This window comes from Bos grunniens, chromosome 29 (assembly GCF_055505025.1).
Source record: "Bos grunniens cultivar Pamir isolate PY7600 chromosome 29, Bosgru_T2T1.0, whole genome shotgun sequence".
Taxonomy (NCBI): Eukaryota; Metazoa; Chordata; class Mammalia; order Artiodactyla; family Bovidae; genus Bos; species Bos grunniens.
Genome location: NC_141193.1, coordinates 821,381 through 845,955, shown reverse-complemented (window position 1 = coordinate 845,955; position 24,575 = coordinate 821,381). Strand labels below are relative to the sequence as shown.

At 65.0% G+C, this 24,575-nt stretch overlaps 1 protein-coding gene across 1 annotated transcript in view; it reads right to left on the bottom strand.

Moving 5' to 3' along the window:
- Positions 1 to 22,548, bottom strand: part of MUC2 (mucin 2, oligomeric mucus/gel-forming) — a 28,348-nt gene extending 5,800 nt beyond the window's left edge. Inside the window, exons 1-34 of the mRNA XM_086384515.1 lie at positions 22,467 to 22,548; positions 21,394 to 21,664; positions 20,496 to 20,610; positions 20,209 to 20,299; positions 20,013 to 20,122; positions 19,702 to 19,912; positions 19,377 to 19,502; positions 18,907 to 19,024; positions 18,609 to 18,747; positions 18,415 to 18,522; positions 18,260 to 18,329; positions 17,790 to 17,927; positions 17,539 to 17,703; positions 17,060 to 17,154; positions 16,441 to 16,567; positions 15,870 to 16,125; positions 15,704 to 15,756; positions 15,494 to 15,594; positions 14,985 to 15,136; positions 14,533 to 14,671; positions 14,114 to 14,224; positions 13,849 to 14,028; positions 13,503 to 13,742; positions 12,936 to 13,092; positions 12,673 to 12,804; positions 12,032 to 12,179; positions 11,704 to 11,747; positions 11,114 to 11,320; positions 10,726 to 10,761; positions 2,790 to 10,172; positions 1,867 to 2,139; positions 1,396 to 1,604; positions 925 to 1,099; positions 256 to 503 (exon numbers count right to left, since the gene is read on the bottom strand). Coding sequence (XP_086240641.1) covers positions 256 to 503; positions 925 to 1,099; positions 1,396 to 1,604; positions 1,867 to 2,139; positions 2,790 to 10,172; positions 10,726 to 10,761; positions 11,114 to 11,320; positions 11,704 to 11,747; positions 12,032 to 12,179; positions 12,673 to 12,804; positions 12,936 to 13,092; positions 13,503 to 13,742; positions 13,849 to 14,028; positions 14,114 to 14,224; positions 14,533 to 14,671; positions 14,985 to 15,136; positions 15,494 to 15,594; positions 15,704 to 15,756; positions 15,870 to 16,125; positions 16,441 to 16,567; positions 17,060 to 17,154; positions 17,539 to 17,703; positions 17,790 to 17,927; positions 18,260 to 18,329; positions 18,415 to 18,522; positions 18,609 to 18,747; positions 18,907 to 19,024; positions 19,377 to 19,502; positions 19,702 to 19,912; positions 20,013 to 20,122; positions 20,209 to 20,299; positions 20,496 to 20,610; positions 21,394 to 21,664; positions 22,467 to 22,542 — 12,204 coding nt within the window. The 5' untranslated portion in view covers positions 22,543 to 22,548. The remainder of the gene's footprint in view (positions 1 to 255; positions 504 to 924; positions 1,100 to 1,395; positions 1,605 to 1,866; positions 2,140 to 2,789; positions 10,173 to 10,725; positions 10,762 to 11,113; positions 11,321 to 11,703; positions 11,748 to 12,031; positions 12,180 to 12,672; positions 12,805 to 12,935; positions 13,093 to 13,502; positions 13,743 to 13,848; positions 14,029 to 14,113; positions 14,225 to 14,532; positions 14,672 to 14,984; positions 15,137 to 15,493; positions 15,595 to 15,703; positions 15,757 to 15,869; positions 16,126 to 16,440; positions 16,568 to 17,059; positions 17,155 to 17,538; positions 17,704 to 17,789; positions 17,928 to 18,259; positions 18,330 to 18,414; positions 18,523 to 18,608; positions 18,748 to 18,906; positions 19,025 to 19,376; positions 19,503 to 19,701; positions 19,913 to 20,012; positions 20,123 to 20,208; positions 20,300 to 20,495; positions 20,611 to 21,393; positions 21,665 to 22,466) is intronic.
- Positions 22,549 to 24,575: the final 2,027 nt, after the last annotated feature.

The following is a 24,575-nucleotide window of genomic DNA, read 5'->3' as shown; positions in this document are numbered from 1 at the left end:
CCTGGGGACCCCGAAAGCGGGTAGGACTCCCTACGTGGTGTGTAGACAGCCCCTGTCCTCAGGGAGGGGGCGCCTGCCTCAGAGACCTGTGTCCAGGGTGAGTGGTTAGGGGCGTGAGCAGCGGAGGTCAGGGGGCCCCTGAAGGCCTCCAGAGGGCCTGTGAGATGTGTCCTCAGAGTACCTCTCCAAGCCTGGCTCTGGGTCGGGGGCAGCCCAGCCTCCCGCTGCGTGAGGACGCCCGCCCCGCCAGCGCACCTGCACCGCGATGGGCATCATTTGCACGGTCTTGATCAGAACCTCCTGGGTCTCGTGGCGCACGATGAGCGTCCGGGGGCAAGACACCTTGTCGTTGACGTCGCAGTGGTAGTTGTCGACATAGATCCCGAAGCTGTCCACCCGGGGGCTGATCTCCTCCACCAGCACGTACGTGCAGTTGCCCTGGTAGCTGTAGTAGAGCCCGTCGAAGGTGACGTAGTGTGGGTCCCCCCAGCCCGTGCAGTAGCCTGCGGAGGAAGTGGGGTGAGCCTGCGCCGCACCCCCAGCTGGGGGCAGGACGGGGACAGGACATGCTCAAGGCTCGGGTGGGAAGGGCAAGCAGAAACTGCGGAAGGCCCTGAAGTCTGGTTCCCGGGGCACTCAGGGCATCTGGGCCCGAGAGGGCACGCGCCCCTCGGCCCACAGCGGCCCAGCTTCGGTCCCGACGCCTCCTCTGCGCCCCGCTCTCGGCGGTGGCCACCCTCCACCAGGCCGGCCCCGGCCTTTCCTGGACCCTGGCCGAGAGGAGGAGCCAGCAGGAGGCAGGAGAAACGGCTCCCGACGGGGGCCTGACTCTCCGCGGGCACCCAGCCACCAAAGCCAGCACGACAGCCTGGGGTCTGCAGCACCCCCGGGGAGCAGGCGGGGGTCCCCGCGCATCGGGCTTACAGTCGCACTCCCAGTGCCAGCAGCACTTGTCGGGGTCCTCGACGCGCACGGGCGCGAGGCCGTTGGTGCAGGTGGGCATGGGCGGGGGCTCGCACTTGACCTTCACAAGCTCCACGGTGTTGTTGTACTTGCACGTGGCCCTGGTGCAGTTGCACATCCACCAGCTCTCGTTCTCCTGCAGGGGCGGGAAGGACACGGGGTCGGCGCCACCGGCCTGGCCCACACGGGAGGGCTGGGCCGTGCTGGCGAGGCCGTGCCCAGGAGGCTGAAAGCCAAGGGCGACCCTGTCCAGGAGGGCAGCCAGCCAGGGGGAGAAGGCGGGACGGCCCCCGCACACCCTGCGCCCAGCAGGCTGCCAGAAGCCTTGGCCTGACTGGGCTGGTGTGGGGCAGAGGCAGGGCACGACCTACAGGAAGGCAGCATGTGGGGGTTTAGATGCCAGAGGGGACAAAAGCCGCCGCAGACACAGACCTGCCTGGGAGGATCCAAGTCTGGACACCCGGGGACCCCGGGGGGCGGGGTGCTGGATGTGCGGGGTTCGTGGGTGGTAGGTGTGGATGGGCTGGGTGTTGGGGAGGGTGTGGACGGGCACGACCAGTTGAAGAACTCAAGCGTGCATTCCAGCGAGCAGTTCACGTAGTAGCACGTGTCTCCATGCGTGCCATTGTACACCAGCTCGCCTGCAAGGGGAGAGACCAGTGCTGACGCCACCCCGAGCACTCAGGCTAGCTCCCCCAGAGGCCACGAGAAAGAAGCCCACAGCTCCCACTGCCCCGATCTGTGGCTGCAGCACGTGGGGCCGGCCATGGAGACATCCACCCAGGCCTAGCACCCAGCTTCCCAAGAAAGCTGTCAGTGCAGACCTTTGAGTGACCCCCAAGCACCGGGAACCCAGAGCACCACCAGCCTGAGCTGCTGAATCAGAACGAAGAGCTTGCTTACCTGGGGCATAGTAGGTCTCATTCAAGAAGCAGCATCGAATCAAGTGGGAAGGGGTGACCCCGCTGGTGCTCATGGTAATGTGGGGGGAGGTTCCTGGGGTCACAGTGGAGGTGGACACACTGGAGGTCCAGGTGCTGGTGGACTCTGGCGTGGTCAATGGGCGTCCTGCTGACGTGGGGCTGGAAGCGGGGCTTGTGCTGGGTAAAGGCGGCCCCGTCGTGGATCCAGGGGTGGGGGTGGTCTTCGAGGAGGTGGGACCCGGGGTCGGCGAGCCTGTAAGAATGGAGGGTGCTGTAAGGGCTGAGGGGGTCCACTCAGTGCACAGGCGGCATGGCAGCAAACACACACAGGCAGCGCCCTGGAGGCACAGCACGTTGTGTGGAGGCCTCCCATCCACGTCCCAGCTCCAGGCCTCGGGGCTGGACGGGGCGTCAGGCCCACGGGCCTCGGGGTGTGTAACGGGGCGGCTACCATGGGACACTGCTCCGCCCGGAGGAGCTGGCCACTGGCCCCTGAAGCCCCAGTGGGGAAGCACCAGTGGGAGTGGGGGGACAGAGGAGGGTCTCCCAGGGTGCCCGGCCAGCAGCCTTGACTCCCCACAAGGCCCCAGGTCCTTTGGTGGCTCCCGCAGGGGGGCTTTGCCCACAGAACCCATCATATAGCTGTAGGCTGAGGATGTGGGCCACGAGCAGCCATGCCCAAGGAAAGACATCCCGTGGGAGCAGGCACAGGCTGAGGGTCAGCACCTCTGTGAACACTTGGCCGTAGGTCTTGGTGGGACGGCCAGTGAGCCCTTCTAAAACCTTCCTGGGAACTGCATTCCCTGGGAAGAGTGGAGGTACCTGTCTGAACTCCCAGGAGCTGTGATGCACCCCTGATGAGAGGAAGAACCATGAGTACAAACCACACTGGTGTCCAAGTACCTGGAAGGGTGGTGCCTCCCACTGGAGTGACCGTCGGCATTGTCAGCGTCGGGGTCAGTGGCGTGCTAGAGGGCTCCACAGCTGTGCTGGTGGTGGTAGATGGCCAGCCTGGAGTCACTGTGCCAGTGGGTGTTGGAGCTGGGGTCTCTGTGGTGGTGGTAGTGATGGGGGTTGGGGTCTCTGTTGTGGTGGTAGTGATGGGAGTTGGGATCTCTGTGGTTGTGGGTGTTGGGGTTGGGGTCCCTGTAGTTGTGGGTGTTGGGGTTGGGGTCCCTGTGGTTGTGGTAGTGGTTGGGGTGGTGGTCTCTGTGGTGGTGGGTGTTGGGGTTGGGGTCCCTGTGGTTGTGGGTGTTGGGGTTGGGGTCCCTGTGGTTGTGGTAGTGGTGGGGGTGGTGGTCTTTGTGGTGGTCGGTGTTGGGGTTGGGGTCCCTGTAGTTGTGGGTGTTGGGGTTGGGGTCCCTGTGGTTGTGGTAGTTGTGGGGGTGGTGGTCTCTGTGGTGGTGGGTCCTGGGGTTGGGGTCCCTGTGGTTGTTGTACTGGTGGGGGTGGTGGTCTCTGTGGTGGTGGTGGGGGTGGTGGTCTCTGTGGTGGTCGGTGTTGGGGTTGGGGTCCCTGTAGTTGTGGGTGTTGGGGTTGGTGTCCCTGTAGTTGTGGTAGTGGTGGGGGTGGTGGTCTCTGTGGTGGTGGGTGTTGGGATTGGGGTCCCTGTAGTTGTGGGTGTTGGTGTTGGGGTACCTGTGGTTGTGGTAGTGGTTGGGGTAGTGGTCTCTGTGGTCATGGGTGTTGGGGTTGGAGTCTCTGTTGTAGTGGTGGTAGATGGCGGGCTTGGGGTCACTGTGGTTGTTGGTGTGGTGGTTGTTGTCTCTCTTGAGGTGGTGCTAGAGGTTGGCATCGGAGTCCCAGTTGAAGCCGTGGAGGTTGTTGTAGCTGGGGTCTCTGTAGTGGTAGGACTTGGAATCTCTGTTGAACGGGTGGTAGATGATGAATGGGTAGTGGTCGTCGACGGTGTGGAGACACAGTTAGGTGGAACAAAACAGCAGTAGACGTCGATCTCGTAGTTGAGGCAGGCAGGTCGGGTGGCTCCCCCTGGCTTCTGGTCCTGGTTTTTGCACACAAGCCCAACAGAGGTGTCACACACCACAGTTTGTTCAAGCTCTTGGAGAGGAGTGTTGGGAAACACGGTGGCTCTGCAGGAGATGTTGGCTACCCAGCCCCTCTCGCAGACATTCTCAAGGGATTCAACGTCTCCATCTGCTTCGGTGTTGTTCGGGTTACCAGAATCCAGCCAGCCAGTCCATCTGCAGTCTGGCAGACACTGAGTGTGTGTTTCCACTGTGGTTCTGGGTATTGGGGTTGGGGTCCCGGTGGTTGTGGTAGTGGTGGGGGTGGTGGTCTCTGTGGTTGTGGTGGGGGTGGTGGTCTCTGTGGTGCTGGGTGTTGGGGTTGGGGTCCCTGTGGTTGTGGTAGTTGTGGGGGTAGTGGTCTCTGTGGTTGTGGTGGGGGTGGTGGTCACTGTGCTGGTGGGTGTTTGAGTTGTGGTCTCTGTTGTGGTGGTAAATGTTGAGCTTGGGGTCTCTGTTGTTGTGGGTGTTGGTGTTGGGGTCACTGTGGTTGTGGGTGTGGTGGGGGTGGTGGTCCCTGTGGTTGTGGTAATGGTGGGGGTGGTGGTCTCTGTGGTGGTGGGTGTTGCGATTGGGGTCCCTGTGGTTGTGGTAGTGGTGGGGGTGGTGGTCTCTGTGGTTGTGGTGGGGGTGGTGGTCACTGTGCTGGTGGGTGTTTGAGTTGTGGTCTCTGTTGTGGTGGTAAATGTTGAGCTTGGGGTCTCTGTTGTTGTGGGTGTTGGTGTTGGGGTCACTGTGGTAATGGTGGGGGTGGTGGTCACTGTGCTGGTGGGTGTTTGAGTTGTGGTCTCTGTTGTGGTGGTAAATGTTGAGCTTGGGGTCTCTGTTGTTGTGGGTGTTGGTGTTGGGGTCACTGTGGTTGTGGGTGTGGTGGGGGTGGTGGTCCCTGTGGTTGTGGTAATGGTGGGGGTGGTGGTCTCTGTGGTGGTGGGTGTTGCGGTTGGGGTCCCTGTGGTTGTGGTAGTGGTGGGGGTGGTGGTCTCTGTGGTTGTGGTGGGGGTGGTGGTCACTGTGCTAGTGGGTGTTTGAGTTGTGGTCTCTGTTGTGGTGGTAAATGTTGAGCTTGGAGTCTCTGTTGTTGTGGGTGTTGGTGTTGGGGTCACTGTGGTTGTGGGTGTGGTGGGGGTGGTGGTCCCTGTGGTTGTGGTAATGGTGGGGGTGGTGGTCTCTGTGGTGGTGGGCGTTGCGATTGGGGTCCCTGTGGTTGTGGTAGTGGTGGGGGTGGTGGTCTCTGTGGTTGTGGTGGGGGTGGTGGTCACTGTGCTGGTGGGTGTTTGAGTTGTGGTCTCTGTTGTGGTGGTAAATGTTGAGCTTGGGGTCTCTGTTGTTGTGGGTGTTGGTGTTGGGGTCACTGTGGTTGTGGTGGGGGTGGTGGTCACTGTGCTGGTGGGTGTTTGAGTTGTGGTCTCTGTTGTGGTGGTAAATGTTGAGCTTGGGGTCTCTGTTGTTGTGGGTGTTGGTGTTGGGGTCACTGTGGTTGTGGGTGTGGTGGGGGTGGTGGTCCCTGTGGTTGTGGTAATGGTGGGGGTGGTGGTCTCTGTGGTGGTGGGTGTTGCGGTTGGGGTCCCTGTGGTTGTGGTAGTGGTGGGGGTGGTGGTCTCTGTGGTTGTGGTGGGGGTGGTGGTCACTGTGCTGGTGGGTGTTTGAGTTGTGGTCTCTGTTGTGGTGGTAAATGTTGAGCTTGGGGTCTCTGTTGTTGTGGGTGTTGGTGTTGGGGTCACTGTGGTTGTGGGTGTGGTGGGGGTGGTGGTCCCTGTGGTTGTGGTAATGGTGGGGGGGGTGGTCTCTGTGGTGGTGGGTGTTGCGGTTGGGGTCCCTGTGGTTGTGGTAGTGGTGGGGGTGGTGGTCTCTGTGGTTGTGGTGGGGGTGGTGGTCACTGTGCTGGTGGGTGTTTGAGTTGTGGTCTCTGTTGTGGTGGTAAATGTTGAGCTTGGGGTCTCTGTTGTTGTGGGTGTTGGTGTTGGGGTCACTGTGGTTGTGGGTGTGGTGGGGGTGGTGGTCCCTGTGGTTGTGGTAATGGTGGGGGTGGTGGTCTCTGTGGTGGTGGGTGTTGCGGTTGGGGTCCCTGTGGTTGTGGTAGTGGTGGGGGTGGTGGTCTCTGTGGTTGTGGTGGGGGTGGTGGTCACTGTGCTGGTGGGTGTTTGAGTTGTGGTCTCTGTTGTGGTGGTAAATGTTGAGCTTGGGGTCTCTGTTGTTGTGGGTGTTGGTGTTGGGGTCACTGTGGTTGTGGGTGTGGTGGGGGTGGTGGTCCCTGTGTTTGTGGTAATGGTGGGGGGGGTGGTCTCTGTGGTGGTGGGTGTTGCGGTTGGGGTCCCTGTGGTTGTGGTAGTGGTGGGGGTGGTGGTCTCTGTGGTGGTGGGTGTTGGGGTTGGAGTCTCTGTTGAACGGGTGGTAGATGATGAGCCTGGGGTCTTGGTAGTGGTCGTCGAAGGTGTGGAGACACAGTTACGTGGAACAAAACAGCAGTAGACGTTGATCTCATAGTTGAGGCAGGCAGGTGGGGTGGCTCCCCCTGGCTTCTGGTCCTGGTTTTTGCACACAAGCCCAACAGAGGTGTTACACACCACAGTTTGTTCAAGCTCTTGGAGGGGAGTGTTGGGAAACATGGCGGCTCTGCAGGAGATGTCTGCTACCCAGCCCGTCTCGCAGATGTTCTCAAGGGATTCATCGTCTCCGCCTGTTTTGGTATAATCTGGTTTACCAGAATCCAGCCAGCCAGTCCATCTGCAGTCCGGCAGACATGGAGGGTGAGTTGTCACTGTGGTTGTGGGTCCTGGGGTTGGGGTCCCTGTGGTTGTGGTAGTTGTGGGGGTGGTGGTCTCTGTGGTTGTGGTGGGGGTGGTGGTCACTGTGCTGGTGGGTGTTTGAGTTGTGGTCTCTGTTGTGGTGGTAAATGTTGAGCTTGGGGTCTCTGTGGTTGTGGGTGTTGATGTTGGCGTCACTGTGGTTGTGGTTGTGGTAGGGGTAGTGGTCTCTGTGGTTGTGGTGATGGTGGTGGTCTCTGAGGTGCTGGGTGTTGGGGTTGGGGTCACTGTGGTTGTGGGTGTTGGGGTTGGGGTTCCTGTGGTTGTGGTTCTGGTGGGGGTGGTGGTCTCTGATGTGCTGGGTGTTGGGGTTGGGGTCCCTGTGGTTGTGGGTGTTGCGGTTGGGGTCCCTGTGGTTGTGGTAGTTGTGGGGGTGGTGGTCTCTGTGGTTGTGGTGGGGGTGGTGGTCACTGTGCTGGTGGGTGTTTGAGTTGTGGTCTCTGTTGTGGTGGTAAATGTTGAGCTTGGGGTCTCTGTGGTTGTGGTTGTTGGTGTTGGGGTCACTGTGGTTGTGGGTGTGGTGGGGGTGGTGGTCCCTGTGGTTGTGGTAGTGGTGGGGGTGGTGGTCTCTGTGGTCGTGGGTGTTGGGGTTGGGGTCCCTGTGGTCGTGGGTGTTGGGGTTGGGGTCCTTGTGGTGGAGGTGGTGGTCTCTGTGGTGGTGGGTGTTGCGGTTGGGGTCCCTGTGGTTGTGGTAATGGTGGGGGTGGTGGTCTCTGTGGTGGTGGGTGTTGGGGTTGGAGTCTCTGTTGAACGGGTGGTAGATGATGAGCCTGGGGTCTTGGTAGTGCTCGTCGAAGGTGTGGAGACACAGTTACGTGGAACAAAACAGCAGTAGACGTTAATCTCGTAGTTGAGGCAGGCAGGTCGGGTGGCTCCCCCTGGCTTCTGGTCCTGGTTTTTGCACACAAGCCCAACAGAGGTGTTGCATACCACAGTTTGTTCAAGCTCTTGGAGGGGAGTGTTGGGAAACATGGCGGCTCTGCAGGAGATGTCGGCTACCCAGCCCGTCTCGCAGATGTTCTCAAGGGATTCAACATCTCCGCCTGCTTCGGTATCGTTCGGTTTACCAGAATCCAGCCAGCCAGTCCATCTGCAGTCCGGCAGACATGGGGGTGATGTCACTGTGGTGACTGTAGTGGTTGCAGTTGGGATAGTCGTTGGCAGGGTGGTGGTTTGTGGGGTGGTGGTTGGGATGGGGGTTGGGGTAGTGGTTGGCTGGGTGGTGGTTGGTGGGGTGGTGGTTGGTGGGGTGGTGGTCGGTGGGGTGGTGGTCAGTGGAGTAGTGGTCGGTGGGGTGGTGGTTTGCGGGGTGGTGGTTGGGATAGTGGTGGGGGTGGTGGTCTCTGTGGTAGTGGGTGTTGGAGTTGGGGTCACTGTGGTTGTGGTGGGGGTTGGGGTAATGGTTGGGGTGGTGGTTGGTGGGGTGGTGGTCAGTGGGGTGGTGGTTTGTGGGGTAGTGGTTGGGGTAATGGTTGGGGTGGTGGTCGGCGGGGTGGTGGTTTGTGGGCTGGTGGTTGGGGTAGTGGTGGGGGTGGTGGTCTCTGTGGTAGTGGGTGTTGGAGTTGGGGTCACTGTGGTTGTTGTGGGGGTTGGGGTAATGGTTGGGGTGGTGGTCAGTGGGGTGGTGGTCGGTGGGGTGGTGGTCGGTGGGGTGGTGGTTTGTGGGGTAGTGGTTGGGGTAATGGTTGGGGTGGTGGTCGGCAGGGTTGTGGTTGGTGAAGTAGTGGTTGGCGGGGTGGTGGTCGGCAGGGTGGTGGTTTGCGGGGTGGTGGTTGGGGTAGTGGTGGGGGTGGTGGTCTCTGTGGTAGTGGGTGTTGGAGTTGGGGTCACTGTGGTTGTTGTGGGGGTTGGGGTAATGGTTGGGGTGGTGGTCAGTGGGGTGGTGGTCGGTGGGGTGGTGGTCAGTGGGGTGGTGGTTTGTGGGGTAGTGGTTGGGGTGGTGGTTTGTGGGGTAGTGGTTGGGGTAATGGTTGGGGTGGTGGTCGGCAGGGTTGTGGTTTGCGGGGTGGTGGTTGGGGTAGTGGTGGGGGTGGTGGTCTCTGTGGTAGTGGGTGTTGGAGTTGGGGTCACTGTGGTTGTTGTGGGGGTTGGGGTAATGGTTGGGGTGGTGGTCAGTGGGGTGGTGGTCGGTGGGGTGGTGGTCAGTGGGGTGGTGGTTTGTGGGGTAGTGGTTGGGGTGGTGGTTTGTGGGGTAGTGGTTGGGGTAATGGTTGGGGTGGTGGTCGGCAGGGTTGTGGTTGGTGAAGTAGTGGTTGGCGGGGTGGTGGTCGGCAGGGTGGTGGTTTGCGGGGTGGTGGTTGGGGTAGTGGTGGGGGTGGTGGTCTCTGTGGTAGTGGGTGTTGGAGTTGGGGTCACTGTGGTTGTGGTGGGAGTTGGGGTAATGGTTGGGGTGGTGGTCAGTGGGGTGGTGGTCAGCGGGGTAGTGGTTGGGGTGGTGGTTTGTGGGGTAGTGGTTGGGGTAGTGGTTGGGGTGGTGGTCGGCAGGGTTGTGGTCGGTGAAGTAGTGGTTGGTGGGGTGGTGGTCGGCGGGGTGGTGGTTGGGGTGGTGGTTTGTGGGGTAGTGGTTGGGGTAGTGGTTGGGGTAGTGGTCAGTGGGGTGGTGGTCGGTGGAGTGGTGGTTGGTGGGGTGGTGGTCAGCGGGGTGGTGGTTTGTGGGGTAGTGGTTGGGGTAGTGGTTGGGGTGGTGGTCAGTGGGGTGGTGGTCGGTGGAGTGGTGGTTGGTGGGGTGGTGGTCGGCAGGGTAGTGGTTGGGGTGGTGGTTTGTGGGGTAGTGGTTGGGGTGGTGGTCAGTGGGGTAGTGGTCAGTGGGGTGGTGGTCGGTGGAGTGGTGGTCGGCGGGGTGGTGGTTTGTGGGGTAGTGGTTGGGGTAGTGGTTGGGGTGGTGGTCAGTGGGGTGGTGGTCGGTGGAGTGGTGGTTGGTGGGGTGGTGGTCGGCGGGGTGGTGGTTGGGGTGGTGGTTTGTGGGGTAGTGGTTGGGGTAGTGGTTGGGGTGGTGGTCAGTGGGGTGGTGGTCGGTGGAGTGGTGGTTGGTGGGGTGGTGGTCGGCGGGGTAGTGGTTGGGGTGGTGGTTTGTGGGGTAGTGGTTGGGGTGGTGGTCAGTGGGGTGGTGGTCGGTGGAGTGGTGGTTGGTGGGGTGGTGGTTGGCGGGGTGGTGGTTGGGGTCGAGGTAGGACACTCATCCCTCTGCCGGCAGCAATAGACCCGTATCTTGTAGTCATAGCAGACCTCAAAAGGTCCGTTTCCAAACTGGTCTTCTTTTTTGCAAATGAACCCGACGGAGACATTGCACTGAGCCTTCTGGCCCAGCGTCTCCCAGCTGAGGAAGGGCTCCACGGCCGCCCTGCACTCGATGTCCTGGGGGGCCCTGCAGGCTCCGTCGAACGTCTCTCGGTCCCCGCCGTCACTATTGGTACTGGGATGGTCGTTGTTGATCCAGTCAGACCAGGAGCAGTAGGAAACTAGGCGAGCAAGACCGGCATTGGCCAGTCAGGTGGGGGCGCGCCTTTCGGGAGGTCAACGGGCTCAGAGAACCCAGAGACCCTCATGACCAGCTGTCCCCATCACCACCAAAGGGCCCGGAGCAGGCTCAGAGACTTCAGGCTGAGCCTAAACTTCCACCCTCTACTTCTCCCCTCTTTCTGCAGCTAAAAACCTGAGACCCCCATGCCCCGCCAGTGACAGACCAGGCCTGAGGCACCAGCCTAGTGCCCCTTCCTCAGCTACCTTCAAATCCATAAGCCAAACAAATGAACGAGGAAGGGCCACCCAGCTCAGCCCAGAAGCCCGCTGGCGGGGCTCAGGCTGGACTCTTGACCAGTGTTTTCACCCAGAGCTGGTCAAGTCCCCTGCATGAGTCCCTGGGCTCAGCAAATCAGGAATCAGGTCACCAAAACAGACCACCTCCAGTCCCTGAGCCGGTGGTCCGGCCTCCCAGCCCAGCCCGCATCGGGGTCTCGAGGGAGGCACGCTTTCTGCTGCTCCTCGCCCTGCATCATGGGACCAGCTGCTAACGTGACTTACCGGTCGTGGGTGAAGAGGAAGGTGACGCTGCGGTAAAACGTGGGGAGAGAGAAGGTCATTGTACAGGTTTGAGGTTTGTTAAATCTCTTCATTTTCATGTTTTGTTTCCCGGTGGCTGTTATACACCCGCGGCCTGTTCAGCACTAGCTACGACTCCAGCTGAGGGACCCAGGGCACTGGCGGCCTCCTCCAGCCCTGGCTCCTGCAGGTCCGTGTGGCCGTCACCCTGCTCTGGGCTTGGGGCTGTGGTTGAAATGTGGGAGGGGGCGGGGGACACGCCCCGAGCTGAGAGGCAGGTCATTACTTCCCGCCTGCCTAGAAGGGCTGTCCCTGCCGAGCTCAGGGGAAGGCAGGCCCCCTGCAGGGGAGGGGGCCTTACCTGTGCTGGGGGTCGGAGTGGTGCTGGTGGGGGTGGTCGTGGCGGAGGTGGTCGTGGTGGGGGTTGAGGTGGCGGAGGTGGTCGTGGTGGGGGTTGAGGGTGCTGAGGTGGACACACAGACGTTGAAGTATTTCTCCACCGTCCCGTTGGGGCCACAGAACTCCCAGTAGCAGAAGGAGCCATCCTGTGTCATGTTGACGATCTTCCCTGCGGGAGGCCAATATCTACCCATCAGGGACAAGACAGAGGCTCCCAAGGCCCTTCAGCCCGTCCACACAGGGGAGACGGGTCCCCCACCACCAACCAGCAGCCAGCCAGAGCCCGCCAGGACCCCGCACCCAGGACCCTCAGCGGTGCCCATCAGAACATAGAGGCTGCGTCACAGAAGGGGCTTCATTCCCCATCAGGAGAAACACAGATGTGTCAGGTGAGCCCTAAGGGCTGCTGCAAACCAGAGGCACCTCCGAGCTGACAGGGGCTCAGGGCAGCCACGCGGACCTTCAGGGGGGCCGGGGACAGAAGCACAGGAGGTTGCACCCAGCCAGGACCCAGGTGGGTCCAGGAGGAGCGTCCGGGGGTGGGCAGCTTACCTTTATCAACCCGGCAGACAACTTTTGAGGACTTGGTACACACGCTGAAAAGCAAGCGCGAGGCTGCAGGCCCGAGGAGGCGCCGGCCTGTGCCCTCACCCGCCCCCCACACCCCACGACAGGCCTGCAGCCTCAGGGTGACGCTGCCCCAAAGGCCGGCTCGGGACCCCACCTGGGCTCCCAGTGTGGGCAGAGCAGGGACGAGGCGAGGTGCAGAGGCAACACGGGCCACCCCTCCCGCCCGCCGTGTGCGTGCGTGTGAGTGGGCGTGCATGTCTGTGTGTGTGCGCCGACCTCCCCGGGGCCCCTGTGACGGGAGCTTAGGTACCAGGCGTGGCAGATGTGCCCTGCGGGCACGGACGTGCCCGGTGAGTAGTGAGTGTTGTCGATGTAGCAGCCGCACTGGTCCCTGGTGACACACGCCTTCAGCTCCTCGTCGTAGATCGGCCTGAGCTTAGGGCACCGGGGGTAGCAGCCTGGTGGGCACAGGGCGCTGGGCTTGGACCGGCGCAGAGGATGCACATCCACCCCGTCCACCTCACCCTGCCGACCCTCCCCGCCCCGCAGGCCCTCTTCTCCAGGACGCCCTCTGGGAAGGGGGGCCTGGACCATGCCCCTGCTACCGCCCTGGCGCTGCCACCTGGCCAAAGGGACAGCCAGGCCCCGCCCAGCCTCCTGGGGGGCATGGCCCCTGCGCCCTCCCCAGATGGTCCTCTAGTTCCCAGCTTTTCTCAGCTAGAGGCCTCCTCAGCCCCCACCTCATCCTGACCTGCTCTTTTCCCATGGCACCTTCGCTCCTGACTCAGAGGCCCCCTGACTTCCTGGTGTGCTAACCTGACCCCTTTCTGTCTCTCCCCTTGAGAGTGGGGTCTCAGCTCAGACTCCCAGCAGACTGTCTGATGAACAAACTGCAGCAGGGCGAGCTTGGCCTGCCTGGCACGCAGGGCAACACCCCACGGGGCCCCTCACCCTCCAGGTAGGACACGGAGATGTTGGAGTGGATGCCGTTGACGGTCCGACAGGTCTCGAAGCTGCGGTTCCCGCAAGGTTCGTAGTGCCACTCACACTCGTCGGGGGGGTTGTAGTAGTCGCAGAATATGGCTGGGGGTAGAGGTGCCGTCAGACTTGGGGAGGGCGGAGGCGGGGAGGGGACCACGGACACGGCCCTCCCCACTCAGCAGCTCCAGCCCCGCCCCGCGGGTGCCCAGGGACCAGGGCAGGCCGGCGCTCACGGCACAGGTCGGGGGTCCTCCAGAACACGCAGGCGCCCTCCTTGGTGCACTCCTGGGCGTAAGAGGCCACGGCGGAGCAGAAGCACTCACAGTCCCCGCCGGCGTCGCAGGAGCAGGAGTCTTGGACGCAGGCTTCGTAGAAGGGCATGGGGTCCACCTGGGGAGGGGCCTCCATGTGCCAGGGTCCACGCTGCCCTGCCGGGGCCAGGCCCTCCCCTGTGCCCCGAGAAGCGCAGGGCCCCGAGGCTGGGACAGGGAAAGGTGACCCGGCACCACCCCCCAGGGGCCTGCCAGGGGGGTCCCACAGCGGTGCCCACCACACCCACCCCCCACTGCCGGGAGCAGACGGCTGTCTGGGCGCGCTGTGCCCTGGAAGGTATGGGAGAGCCTGGGGATCCAGCCACGTCTCTCAAAGTTAAGACTGGACCTCTGGTCATGTGTCCGGACACACAGGACCGAGCTCAGGGGTGACACTGCAGGGAGAGCCCCTGGCCCGTGGCCCCGCCCACAGGCCCACACGCCCCTCCCGCCTCGCGGTGGCTCCGCCCACACCCGCGCCCCGCCCACCTTGCTGTGGCAGACCGCGAAAACCCGGCTTTTGATGATGCTGCACTGCTTCACCGACCAGGAGCGGCGGTGCAGGTTCACGGTGCAAGGGTCCGGGGTGGTCCTCACGTCCGGACAGGTGGAGGCCTCCTTCCAGCTGTTCCCGAAGTCCAGCTCACTGTCCACCACCATGCGGTCCCGCGTGGTGAAGTCGTTTTTGGACCGCTGGTCAAAGTTCCCGCACAGGCCACACACCGCACCCTGCAGAGACAAGCCGGACAGGGGGCTTTGCCCGGGGGCCTCGCGGGAGGGAGGGGGCTGGCCCTGGGCGTGCCTGGGCGGCCCGGGCAGGCAGGGAGCTGCGCACCTTATAGGAGGGGTCGAGCTTGATGAAGATGGTGGTCTTCCTGTCCCAGATGACGATGACCCCGATGCTGGCCTCCACCACCAGGTACTGACCCACATCCCGCGTGGTGTAGGCCACGTTGTGGCCCACGTCACGCTGGATCACCATGCAGTGTCTGTCCTCCAGCTTCAGCACCGTCCTCTGTGCCCCGGGGAGAGGCCCGTCACTGGCCTGGTCCAAGGGGTCCCCAGGGACCATGCACCCCCCGGGGAGGGGCAGCACTCACCCCAATGAAGATCTTGATGGCCTTGGAGCAGGTGACCCCTGTGGTACCGCAGGGCACATTCTCGGTGATGATACTGAAGGAACCCAGGGAGGTGTTCTGGCCGCAGTAGTCCTGGGGGCCCAGGGGCACGTGAGCCAGGCTGACCCAGCCACGGGGTGAGGGGCACCCCACCCCAGCTGGGCCCCACCCCAGCCCCTCCTCTGCTGAGAGGCGGCTTAACCATCCCCCACACACGCCCCTGGGCACCCCTCACCCCTGACACCCGCGGGAGGTCGTGGAATGGGAGGGCCAAGGAAGGGCTCCCCTCTGACCCCAGACCCTGTCCGCTCAGAGCCTCCTCATTGGGCTGGGACAACCCAGGGCCAGCAGTTCAGGGACCACAGAACAGAGGCAGGCTCTGCCCGTGCCCTCGGCCTCACCTGAACGGCCACGTAGGAGCAGTGTCCGTCAAAGTCATAGTACTTCCCGTCGAAGGTGATGTAGTGGCCATTCCCGTAGATGGAACAGGTGCCATGGCACACGAACTGGGTGCACGCCCAGCGCCCTTTCTGGCAGGTGCTGGGGAGAGGGAGATGGGGGCTGGAGGGGCTGCAGGGGCCTGGGCTCCCCAGCCCTGCTTAGAGAGCAGCCTGGAGCCCTGCAGAAAACCCCCAGCAGCTCATACCTCCAAGCCCTCGTACCGCAGCCCCCATCAGGACCAGGGCCCTGCAGACCCCAGCCAGCCCCACGGAGGAGGCTGTGCCCCAGGGCAGGCTCCCAGCGGAGCGCTCAGGCGTCCTGCAGACCCCAGCCAGCCCCACGGAGGAGGCCGTGCCCCAGGGCAGGCTCCCGGCGGAGCGCTCAGGCGTCAGAGGCAGGGCCGGGCTCTCACCAGGTGTTGCAGTCGACCCTGATCTTGTCCCCGGGCTGGTACAGGTCATTATTGTGCACACACGGACACGCCTCCTCCACCACGCAGCCCCCCCGGCCGTCGTCCATCAGCCCCTCAGGGCACACGCAGCCACTAATGCACTCCATCTGGTACTGGGGGGTGGTTGGAGAGAGGGGTTCAAGGACCAGATGCCAGGCCCAGGATGGCCAGCCCCTCTTCTGACACTGCAGACACTCACTCGTGTCTCCCACCCCACCCTCCGATCCTCGACCCCGCGCCCTGGTCCAGCCTCCAGAGCCCCACCCTCAGGCTCCCTGTGGGGCTGGGAGGCAAGTGAGAACGGCCTGCCCGGGGCCCCTCCACGGTCCCTACAAGGGCCCGCGGGCAGCTACTCCCTCAAGGGATGAGAGGGCAGCAAAGCCCGAGCGTCCAAGGCCCAGGATCCGGAGCCTCAGGGCCACACAGGAGCCCCCCGCGCCCCCCGCCTCAGCGGCACCCCCAGAACGCACGTGGCCGGCAGCCAGCGTCTGGCAGCTGACGGGCCTGGGGCTCCGGGTGGCCAGTGCCGTTAGGTTGCTGCAGTCGACATGGATCTTCGGGGCCTTGCAGGCTGCGGGACGGAAGGGGCCGCTGAGCCCAGCTGAAGCTGGGTGGGGGCTTGGGCGGGCAAGGGAGAGTGTGGGGGGCGGGAGGCCGCGCACGAGGTGGCGGCCACTTACCCTGGCCGATCAGCTTGACCTGTATGCAGCTCAGCCTCCCGTTCCGGCAGACGCTGAGAGGGAGAGGTGGGGTGAGCCAGGCCCAGCGGCTCTATGGGATGGGCGGGCAGGGGGTGGGCCCCCCGAGCAGACGGGGCGCACCCCTCCCCCACCCCAGGACACCCACCATCGCTCCTCCTGCCTCAGGACCACATCCCCTGCCTCCAGGTAGAGGCCGCGGTGGTAGCAGGAGCACTTGGCCAGGGGCACGCAGCGGCCCTTCTCGTCCAGAAACATGTGGTCAGGGCAGCCGCAGCCGTCCACGGGCGCGAAGCCCTGCAGGCAGTGGGTGTCGGACTCGGACAGCGAGCGGCAGGTCTGCCGGCAGGTGGTCAGGTTGTACAGGAAGACCTGAGACTTGGGGCAGGACTCCAGGTCCTTGTCTGCAGAGGGGAGGGGCCTGTGTGAGGTGGGGCAGCCCCAGCTCCTGCTCCCCAAAGGCCAGCCCCAAGCCCTGTGTCCAGCTGGGACACCCGCCCAGCCGAGGGGCCAGCAGAGCGGTCACCCCAGGCCCATCCCGGCCACACAGGGGCCACGTGCCCCACCTTCTGGGCTGAGGGGTTCCAAGCTCCTCCATGCAGGCAGAGGCCCAGGCTGGTTTGCCACTGGCCCCTGCGATGTCACCCCCATCCCCTCCCCCCTCGACTGCCAGGGTGGGACGGCAGGGACCGGAAGGCCGGCCGGAGCCCGAGACTCACTGCAGACGTGCTCCCGCCAGCCCCACAGCATGACGCCCTTGGCGGCGCAGGCGCGGGCGTACGAGGACAGGGCCGCACACATGCAGTCCTCCGTGCTCTGGCAGTTGCACGTGTCATACTTGCACCTCTGGGGGGCAGACGGGCCGTGAGGTGGGAGCCGGCTGGGGAGCGCCACACCCATGCAAGCACTCAGACACGCAGCACGTACACGCGTGCACAAGCACTCGCGCACACAGCCCTTACACTCATACGCAGCACTCACGTGCAGCACGTACACCCATGCACAAGCCCTCAGACATGCAGCCCGTACACGCGTGCACAAGCACTCGGACATGCAGCCTGTACACGCATGCACAAGCCCTCAGACATGCAGCCCGTACACGCGTGCACAAGCCCTCAGACACGCAGCCCATACCCGCGTGCACAGCACTCAGACACGCAGCCCGTACACGCGTGCACAGCACTCAGACACAGCACGTACACGCGTGCACACACACACCCTTCATCGCATGTGCACACTCACACAAGCAGCGATATACACGTGCTTGTGCACACACAGCAGCTTCCCACAGGAGGGGTGGGGCTTAGCCGGAGCGGGGGCCGCTGCGTGCCCACCCACCTTGTAATACTCGGCTGGGTCCACGGTGGAGTGGCACCTCTCAAACGGGGTCTCGGGCTTCTTCAGCAGGGAGCACCAGTGCTCGGCGTAGTTGGCTGTGGAGGGTTCAGCCCCCTCAGTGCGACGGCCGCTCTAGCACGTCCCTGCATCCCGCTTCCCCGTCACCCAGGCTGGAGCAGACATTGCCCCTCGGTGGACCAAAACAGGCCCCCCCCCTTCAGGGCAGGTGCCCCTTGCCTCTCGCCAGCTCCCCAGACGTGGCAGGCGGCCAGTGGGTGTGAGGGCGTCCAGTCGAGGCCACCACCCACGGATTAGCAGACCCTCTGCTGGGTCCCTCGGCCAGCTGCCACCGTGGGCCACCGTAAGCCAGCCGCAAGGCAGAAGGCAGCAGGCAGCCAGCCGGCCACACCTCACCCACCCACCACGTCCCCCCAGGAACCCCGTCTGCCTGGGGCCGGGGCCCGGCGGCCAAGCCTCACCGCTCTCGATGCTGAGGGCGCAGGGGTCCTCCAGCCAGTCCAGCTTGTCATCGCAGCTCGACTGGGCCTTCCAGGTGTTGGCGAAGCCGGCGCCCGTGGCCTCCACCAGCCCCCCGGCCGTCCTGAAGTCGTCCCCTTCGAGGCCATTGAAGTTCCCGCAGAGGCCTGAGGGGCCGGGACAGGGTTGGGAAGGGCGGGGGCCGCAGAGGCCCGACGGCGGCCGCGAGGGGGAGCCGGGCGGCGCCACTTACCCTGCACTCGGCCCTGGGCCGCCTGGTCCAGCGTCAGGAAGAGCTGCATGACCGGCACCAGCTGGATCTGCAGCTTGAGGCCGAAGGTCGTGGTCACCACGAGGTGGTAGGAGGACGGTTGAAAGATGGAGAAGCTCGCTGCAAGGGAGGGGCGTGAGGCCGGGCGTGAGGGTCGGTGAGGGGGGAGGCATGAGGGGCGGTGGCAGAGGGGTGAGGGGGGGCGTGAGGGGGGTGCATGAAGTGAGGTAAGGGGGGCGTGAGGGGTGGTGGGGGGGCGTGAGGGACGGTGGCAGAGGGGTGGGGGGGGCGTGAGTGGGTGCATGAAGTGCGGTGAGTGGGTGCATGAGGGGCGGTGGGGGGGCGTGAGGGGGGGTGTGAGGGGCGGTAAGGGGTGGGGGTCTGCCCATCCCCCATCTCCTCCTCCCTCCCCCGTCTCCCCCTCAAGTCGGCGCACCTGGAGCAGGACTCACCCGTCACATGGGGCAGGTTCACCGTCAGCTCATTCAGCAGGACGCTGCCGTCCGACTTGAAGGCCACCACCTGCAGGCAAGGCCAAGGGGACACAGGGGCTGAGAAGGGCCGTGGCCCCGGGGGAGCTGGGAGGGTGGGAGGCAGGAACACCCACATTCTTCTTGTTGTCGGCCAGCAGCACCACCGTCTTCAGGCAAGTCTGCTTGTCCGTGAAGCCGCAGGGGGCCAGCTCGCCCAGGAGGGCGTAGGAGTCGTTCTGGGTCTGTGGGGGTGGAGGTGAGGGCGCTGTAGTCACACGGCCGGTGGGGCAGGGGCCCAGCGCCCACACGCCGCTGAGCGCCAGCCCACCTTGGTCAGCACGTAGTAGCAGTCCCCGTGGAAGGTGTACTTCCTCCCGTCGAAGGTGGAGATGTGCGCACCGCCCTCCAGGCTGCAGGTCCCGGGGCACTGCAGGTCCTGGCACACCCAGCGGCCAGCGTTGCAGACACTGTGAGGCAGAGGGCCCAGGGTCAGGCTCGACTGCCACCCCCAGTCCGCCGGGACCCCCGGGCCACCGGGACCCCCGGCCCACCTGGACCCCCCAGCCCACAGGGATCCACCGCCCGCCGGGACCCCCACCCGCCAGGACCCCCGCCCTGGCACCCACCACTGCTCGCAGTTGTTGGTGATCTCCTGGCCGGGCATGTACAGGTGTCCGTGCAGCTTGCAGCCACACTGGCTCACGGGGATGCAGCTGCCGCCCGCGATGTCATCATACACAGTGCCTGCAACAGGACACGTTCCCCTCAGCTGCCCCGATCCCGCCGCTCCCAGGGCCACAGGTGCACCCGGCCTCCCACCCACAGACCCCTCTTTGGGGGCGCTGTGGACCCACACTGTGTCTGAGGGACCTGCCTCCAGACTCAGGGTCACGGGCCAGGCTGGAGAAGGACTGTCCAGGGGTGAGGAGCAGGAAGCTGACGCTGAGTGTGTGTGCGTGCATGTGTGCGTGTGTGTGCACGCATGTGCGTGCGTGTGCGTGCGTGTGCGCGCTTGTGTGGGGAGGGTCTCAGCCCTCATGCTCTTTCTCCCGCTTGTCCCCCATCCCGCCTCCCCACTCCCCGCCCGCGTCCTCACCTTCTGGGCAGAAGCAGCCGTCCATGCGGTGCTCTTCACACAGGTTGCTGACCTCCAGGTGTGAGCAGGTGTCCATGCAGGGTGAGCCGCTCTCCAGGTAGACCATGTTCCCAGGGCAGCTCTTGGCTGGACAAACAAAGGCAGACCCCTGAGCCAAGGGGCGGGCGCAGCAGACACCATGAAGGGTCTGGTGCACACACGTGGCCCCCAGCCCTGGACACACCAGGCCGCCCTGCCCGGCACCCACAAAGACCAGCACGCTCCCCGGGGTCAACCCCCGTGAGCCCCCTGCGTCCTCCCGCCGCTGTCCCGGCACGCCGCTTACGGCAGAACGCGTCGGTCCTCCAGTTCTCTGGGCGCCCGCCGGCGTGGGAGCACTGGCGGGAGAACTCAGCGATGGTGCTGCAGATGCAGGAGGCGTTCTGCGGGCAGTGGCAGCGGTCCTGCATGCAGGCCTGCACGTACAGCTCCACGGACACCAGGCCCTGGCAGCTCTCGAAGGCCGCGGCCGTCAGCAGCCGCTCGCACTCGGCGCGCTGGGGGGTGATGCAGGAGGCGGGCATGGGTGGGGCTGCTCACGCCCCCAGCTCTCCCCACCCCCCAAAGCCCCCACCCGCACCGCGGCTGGGGACTCACGTGCTCGGAGCAGGACTCGGGGACCACCGTCTCCTCGGGGTCCTCGCACACCACGTCAGGCTTGTTCACCTTCTGCATGTTCCCAAACTCGACAGGACTGAAGCGTACACCTGGGGGGTCACGGCCTTCAGCAAGGCTGGAGGGCGCCAGGGGGCCGCCCGCACCCGCCCACTGAGGCCCCCAAGGAGGCACTCACCCTCGGAGAGGAACTCCGAGTATGTCTGCAGGCCGTTGTAGTCCCCGCAGAGGCCGCACGTGTGGTTCCGGAACTTACTGTCCAGCTCGAGCTGCCGGGGGAGGGGACAGGTGAGCAGGCCGCAGGGTCGCCCCCCCCCACAGCCAAGTGGGGCTCAGAGCCTGGTCAGCTGTGGTGGGAGACCCGGGGGCAGTTCTGGCAGCCCTGAGGGCCCAGAGGGACCCTCACAGGGTGCCCCCCCGCTCCCCGCGTGGCGCCCCAGCCCCCCGGCCCTCCCCGCAACGCACCATGACTGAGTCCTCCTGGTTCCACATGAGAGTGAGCCCAGCACGGGAGTAGATCTTGGTGTAGGCATCAGTCTTCTCGATGAGCAGCCCCGGGCTGTAGTGGGGCGTGCTGACCCTGGGGGTGGGCACGGGGGTCACGCTGGCCCATGCAGCTCCCCCTCGCAGAGGGGCCGAGGCTGTGGGCTTGGGTCGGGTGGCCGCTCTCTGGGGACACTTGAGCAGTGGCTGAGCCCCTGCCCACCTGCCTGGCCAGGTGGGGCCACACACGCCTGCCCAGGGCCCTCTCCACACCCCACCTCAGGCTCCATTCCTGGTAGGAATCCCCAGGAGCCCTGGGAGGAGGGCGGGCGAACTGGGAAAGCCTCACCCAGCCTCCGAGGGCAGGCCCTGTGCCCACCCCGCACCGCCTCTGGGGCCCTGTGCCCACCCCGACGCTGAGCCCGGGCTGTGGGAAACTAAACCCCGAGCAGCAGGGAAAGGGCAAAGCCTGCAGGTGGGGAACCGCTGGGCGGGAGTGCGCTCAGAGCCCCATTGTTCCCCAGACAATGCTGGACAACGTGGGGGAGGAACGGCGTCCTGTGGGCCCCGCGTAACCCTAGCCCGCTGGGCCGCCAGGACGGCGAGCCCAGAGCCTGGTGGGCTCCCAGCAGAAAAGGTGACAGAGACGCACGGGATAAATAAATCCCTTGAGCCCCCTCCCCAGCCCCGCACCCCTGGGAGTTCCTGCCAGGGCCTCATCAGCATTTGCTGAATGAATCGATGACCTGGACTCGGACCCCACACTCTGCTTCTGAGCCGTTGGCCAGAATAGATGCGGGCCGGGGGAGTGGGTCAGGCTGGGGGGCAGGGGCCGCAGCCCTGTCACCAGGACTCAGGAGGGGACGGCCGGACCACTCACATGGCCCCGTTCAGCACGGTGAGCTGGCGGGTGAGGTAGATGGTGTCGTCCTTGACGGTCAGCAGGATGTACTTGACCTGGGACGGGCCCCCACTGCTGCTGGGGCCGCGCTTCAGGTGCACGGCGAACTCCTTGTAGGCGTCGCGGCAGTCGGAGGCGAAGTTGTAGTCGCACAGCCCAGGGAAGTGGAAGACGTCGCCGTCGAAGGTCTTGTAGTGGAAATCGCCCCAGGAGCTGCACACGCTGTGGCCGTGGTTCCGGGTTCTGCCTTCTGGGGGCCGCGGGGGGAGGCGTGAGTGGCCTGGCCGCCTCCCTCAAGGACCCTCTGCTCCGGAGGCGCCCGCCAGCTGCTCAGAGCCACTGGGGTCTTGGCCCAGGCCCTGGGGAGGTCGCCCTGCAGGGCCCTCTGCCGGCCCCCTGGTCACCCGCCCGCGCGGTCTCGGGCCCCCGCAAGGGCATCTGCAGCTGCCTCGCCCTCACGCCCGTACCCTGCGGGGGCCCCTACCCTGGCCGTTGCCACACTCTGTCCAGTGATGCCCCAGCCAGTGCCCCCTCCCCTGGCTCCAGCCTGCCCGCACTCAGCAGAGGGTGGTGCCAGACCCCTCAGAGGGGGCCCCCAGGTTCGCCCCCGCCCCCCCGGCCCCGGTGGCTCCGCTGGATGGAGAGCCCCCTGTCCTGCCCTCACACGGGCTTCTCTGGCTGAAGCCGCCCCCGAGCAGAGGCGCAAACAGCCGGCTCTGCAGAGGGGACCGTCTTGGTCTCGACCCTCCAAGGGCCCCTGGCACCCAGGACTGGGGGCCTGGCCCCTTCTGCTGGGCCCCTGCCTCCCTCAGAGCCACAGGCAGCTGCCCGGCCCAGCGCGTCCACCTGGGACTATCCCCTGGACACACTGGCCGGACCATCACCTTCAAAGGGACTCCCCCTTCCCTTCTCCTTTCCTCTCTGCACCCAGAGTCAGCAGGGGTGGGGCCACAAATGCCGGGCCAGGTCGCCCACCCCAAAGCCTGGGCCGAGGAGGACCCCCTCTCCTCCAGGCAGGACCATCTGCTCTGGGGATCCTGCAGCCTTCTCACCTCTCTGGAGCTCCGTGCCCCTGGCCCAGGTCAGAGCCAGGCAGAGGGCCGCCAGGTGGGCCAGCAGCAGCCCCATGGTGGCCAGAAGGAAGGCAGGGCAGAGCGCCCGGGGCAGGGGCCAGGCCTTATATGCCCCACAGAGCCGCCAGAGGGCGGGGAGGGCAGGAGGGTGCGGGACGGGTGGGGCGCCCCCCAGGTCATCAGGAAAACAGCTGTGGGGGCTCCGAGGGCCCGCTGGGGAAATATTGACTCAGGTTATCTGGGGTTTATCTTTTATTGCTCCGGTAGAGCTGGCCGTGCCCGGGATGCGGCACCTTCTACCCGATTCCAGCACACACCCAAGGCGGACCTCCGTCCCTCCTGCTGCTGGACCAGCCTGGGGCCAGGGGTCCTGCTGGAAGCTTGTCCCAGCAGACAGCGCGCTCCCCGCGTCCCCACCTCACCCATCCAGCACCCCTGGCACAGTGAGGTCCAGTGGGGGCCTCCCCAGGGGCCCGGATAGGCCAGTCTGTGGGGTGGGCGCCCCCTCCCACCTGGGGGCCTCCCAGAGGTCATCTGGGCCACAGCTACCCCAGCGGGGCCCTGCTTTCCCTGAACCCTGCTGCCCGAGGCAGGGCAGGCGTGGGCTACTGGGGGCCCAGGGATCCCTCACTTCAGCACAGCTCCTTCCTGGAGCCTGCGAGCTCCGTGAGGGCCTGGCTCCAGCCCACTCGCTAATCCCTTCCCTCCCCCAGCCCAGCCCGCCTCTGGAATTACATGTAATTGGAACTTGGGGAGCCCAGCATCCTCTGGGACACAGGGCACCTGGCCCCAGGCCAAGAGTGGCCATCCCCCAGGGGAAGGGGCCAGGTCTGGGCAAGGAGGTGGCTCTCAGCCCAGCACAGGCCTGGCCCTGCCGCCTCCCAGGACAGTGGGGAGGACCAGAGCCAGGGAAGTGGCCCACAGGTGCTCCCAGACCAGGCCTCCCACAGCAGAGGGTCCTGCCCCGGAGAGGAGCTGTGGCCTCAGGAGCATCCCAGACCCTCCAAGCTGAGCCCAGCGCGTCTGGAAACGCCTCGGAAAGGGGCGTTTGGCCTGCACGGGCCCCGAACCTTAGCGACCTCTGGGCAGCCCCCATTGCTGGTGGATAAACCGAGGTTGGGCCTCCCCTCCAAGCAGTCCGCCCGTCCTGAAAACAGTGCATCCTGGGTCAGCTTTTGACTCTGGCCCACACGAGCGTGGACGACTGTTCAGATGAAGGGGAGATGCAGGCTCCAGCCTCACAGTCCCCGGTTTCAGGGTGAGCGGGAGGGGCTCATCTCAGCAGTTACTCTGGAAGAGGGGGCCGCCTGGGGGGGCCGTGGGACCCCCTGAGTCCCTGAGCCCGGCACCCCCACAGAAGCCCCTCATGGGCCTTCCCTCTCCTGACACCCGATCCTCCCACGGCAGCGCCCAGGGCCACGAGCTCCCCCCAGCACAGGTGATGGCTCCCAGGGCCCCTGCAGGGCCAGGACATCAAGGGACGGGCACCCCAGAGTCTGAGAGGGTGACTGGGAGCCACAGTCCCCAGACCCAGCCCTCCTGAGGGTGAAGCCCCTCATCCACCCTCCCCAGACCTGGGGACACGCCTCCCCGCAGGCCCCAGGGACTTGCACAGCGCAGGGCTGGAAGCAGAAGGCCCAGGGATTAGGGAACCAGAGCGGCAGGGCCAGCGGGCCGGCCGTGCCGCTTTCCCGTGGGGCTGGCACGGCTGGCACTGAGCCCTGGGAAAACCCGAGGACGGGCCCGCCGTGGGCCCCAAGGGTAGTCATTTTCCCTGCCAGGCTCCCTCTGCTCTGGTGGGTTCAGGGATTCCTGGCCAGACACAGGGTGCCCAGCACAGCCTCTGGTCTGAGAAGGAAGGGCCCCCTGGGACTGAGGAGGTGGGGTCCCCCTTGCGTCTGAGCAGGTCAGCCCTGTGGACCCTCTGGGTGGGCAACAGGCTGCCCGAGGCCCCTGTGTCCGGCCCCCAGCCCTCTGGGCAGAGTCGCAGGTTGTGAGGCGGGCCCGTGAGCAGTGGCATCAGCCCCACTGGCTGGGGCGGGCATGGGGCGGGCTCCAGCCCCTGAGCAGGGCTGCGGACCCCCGGGT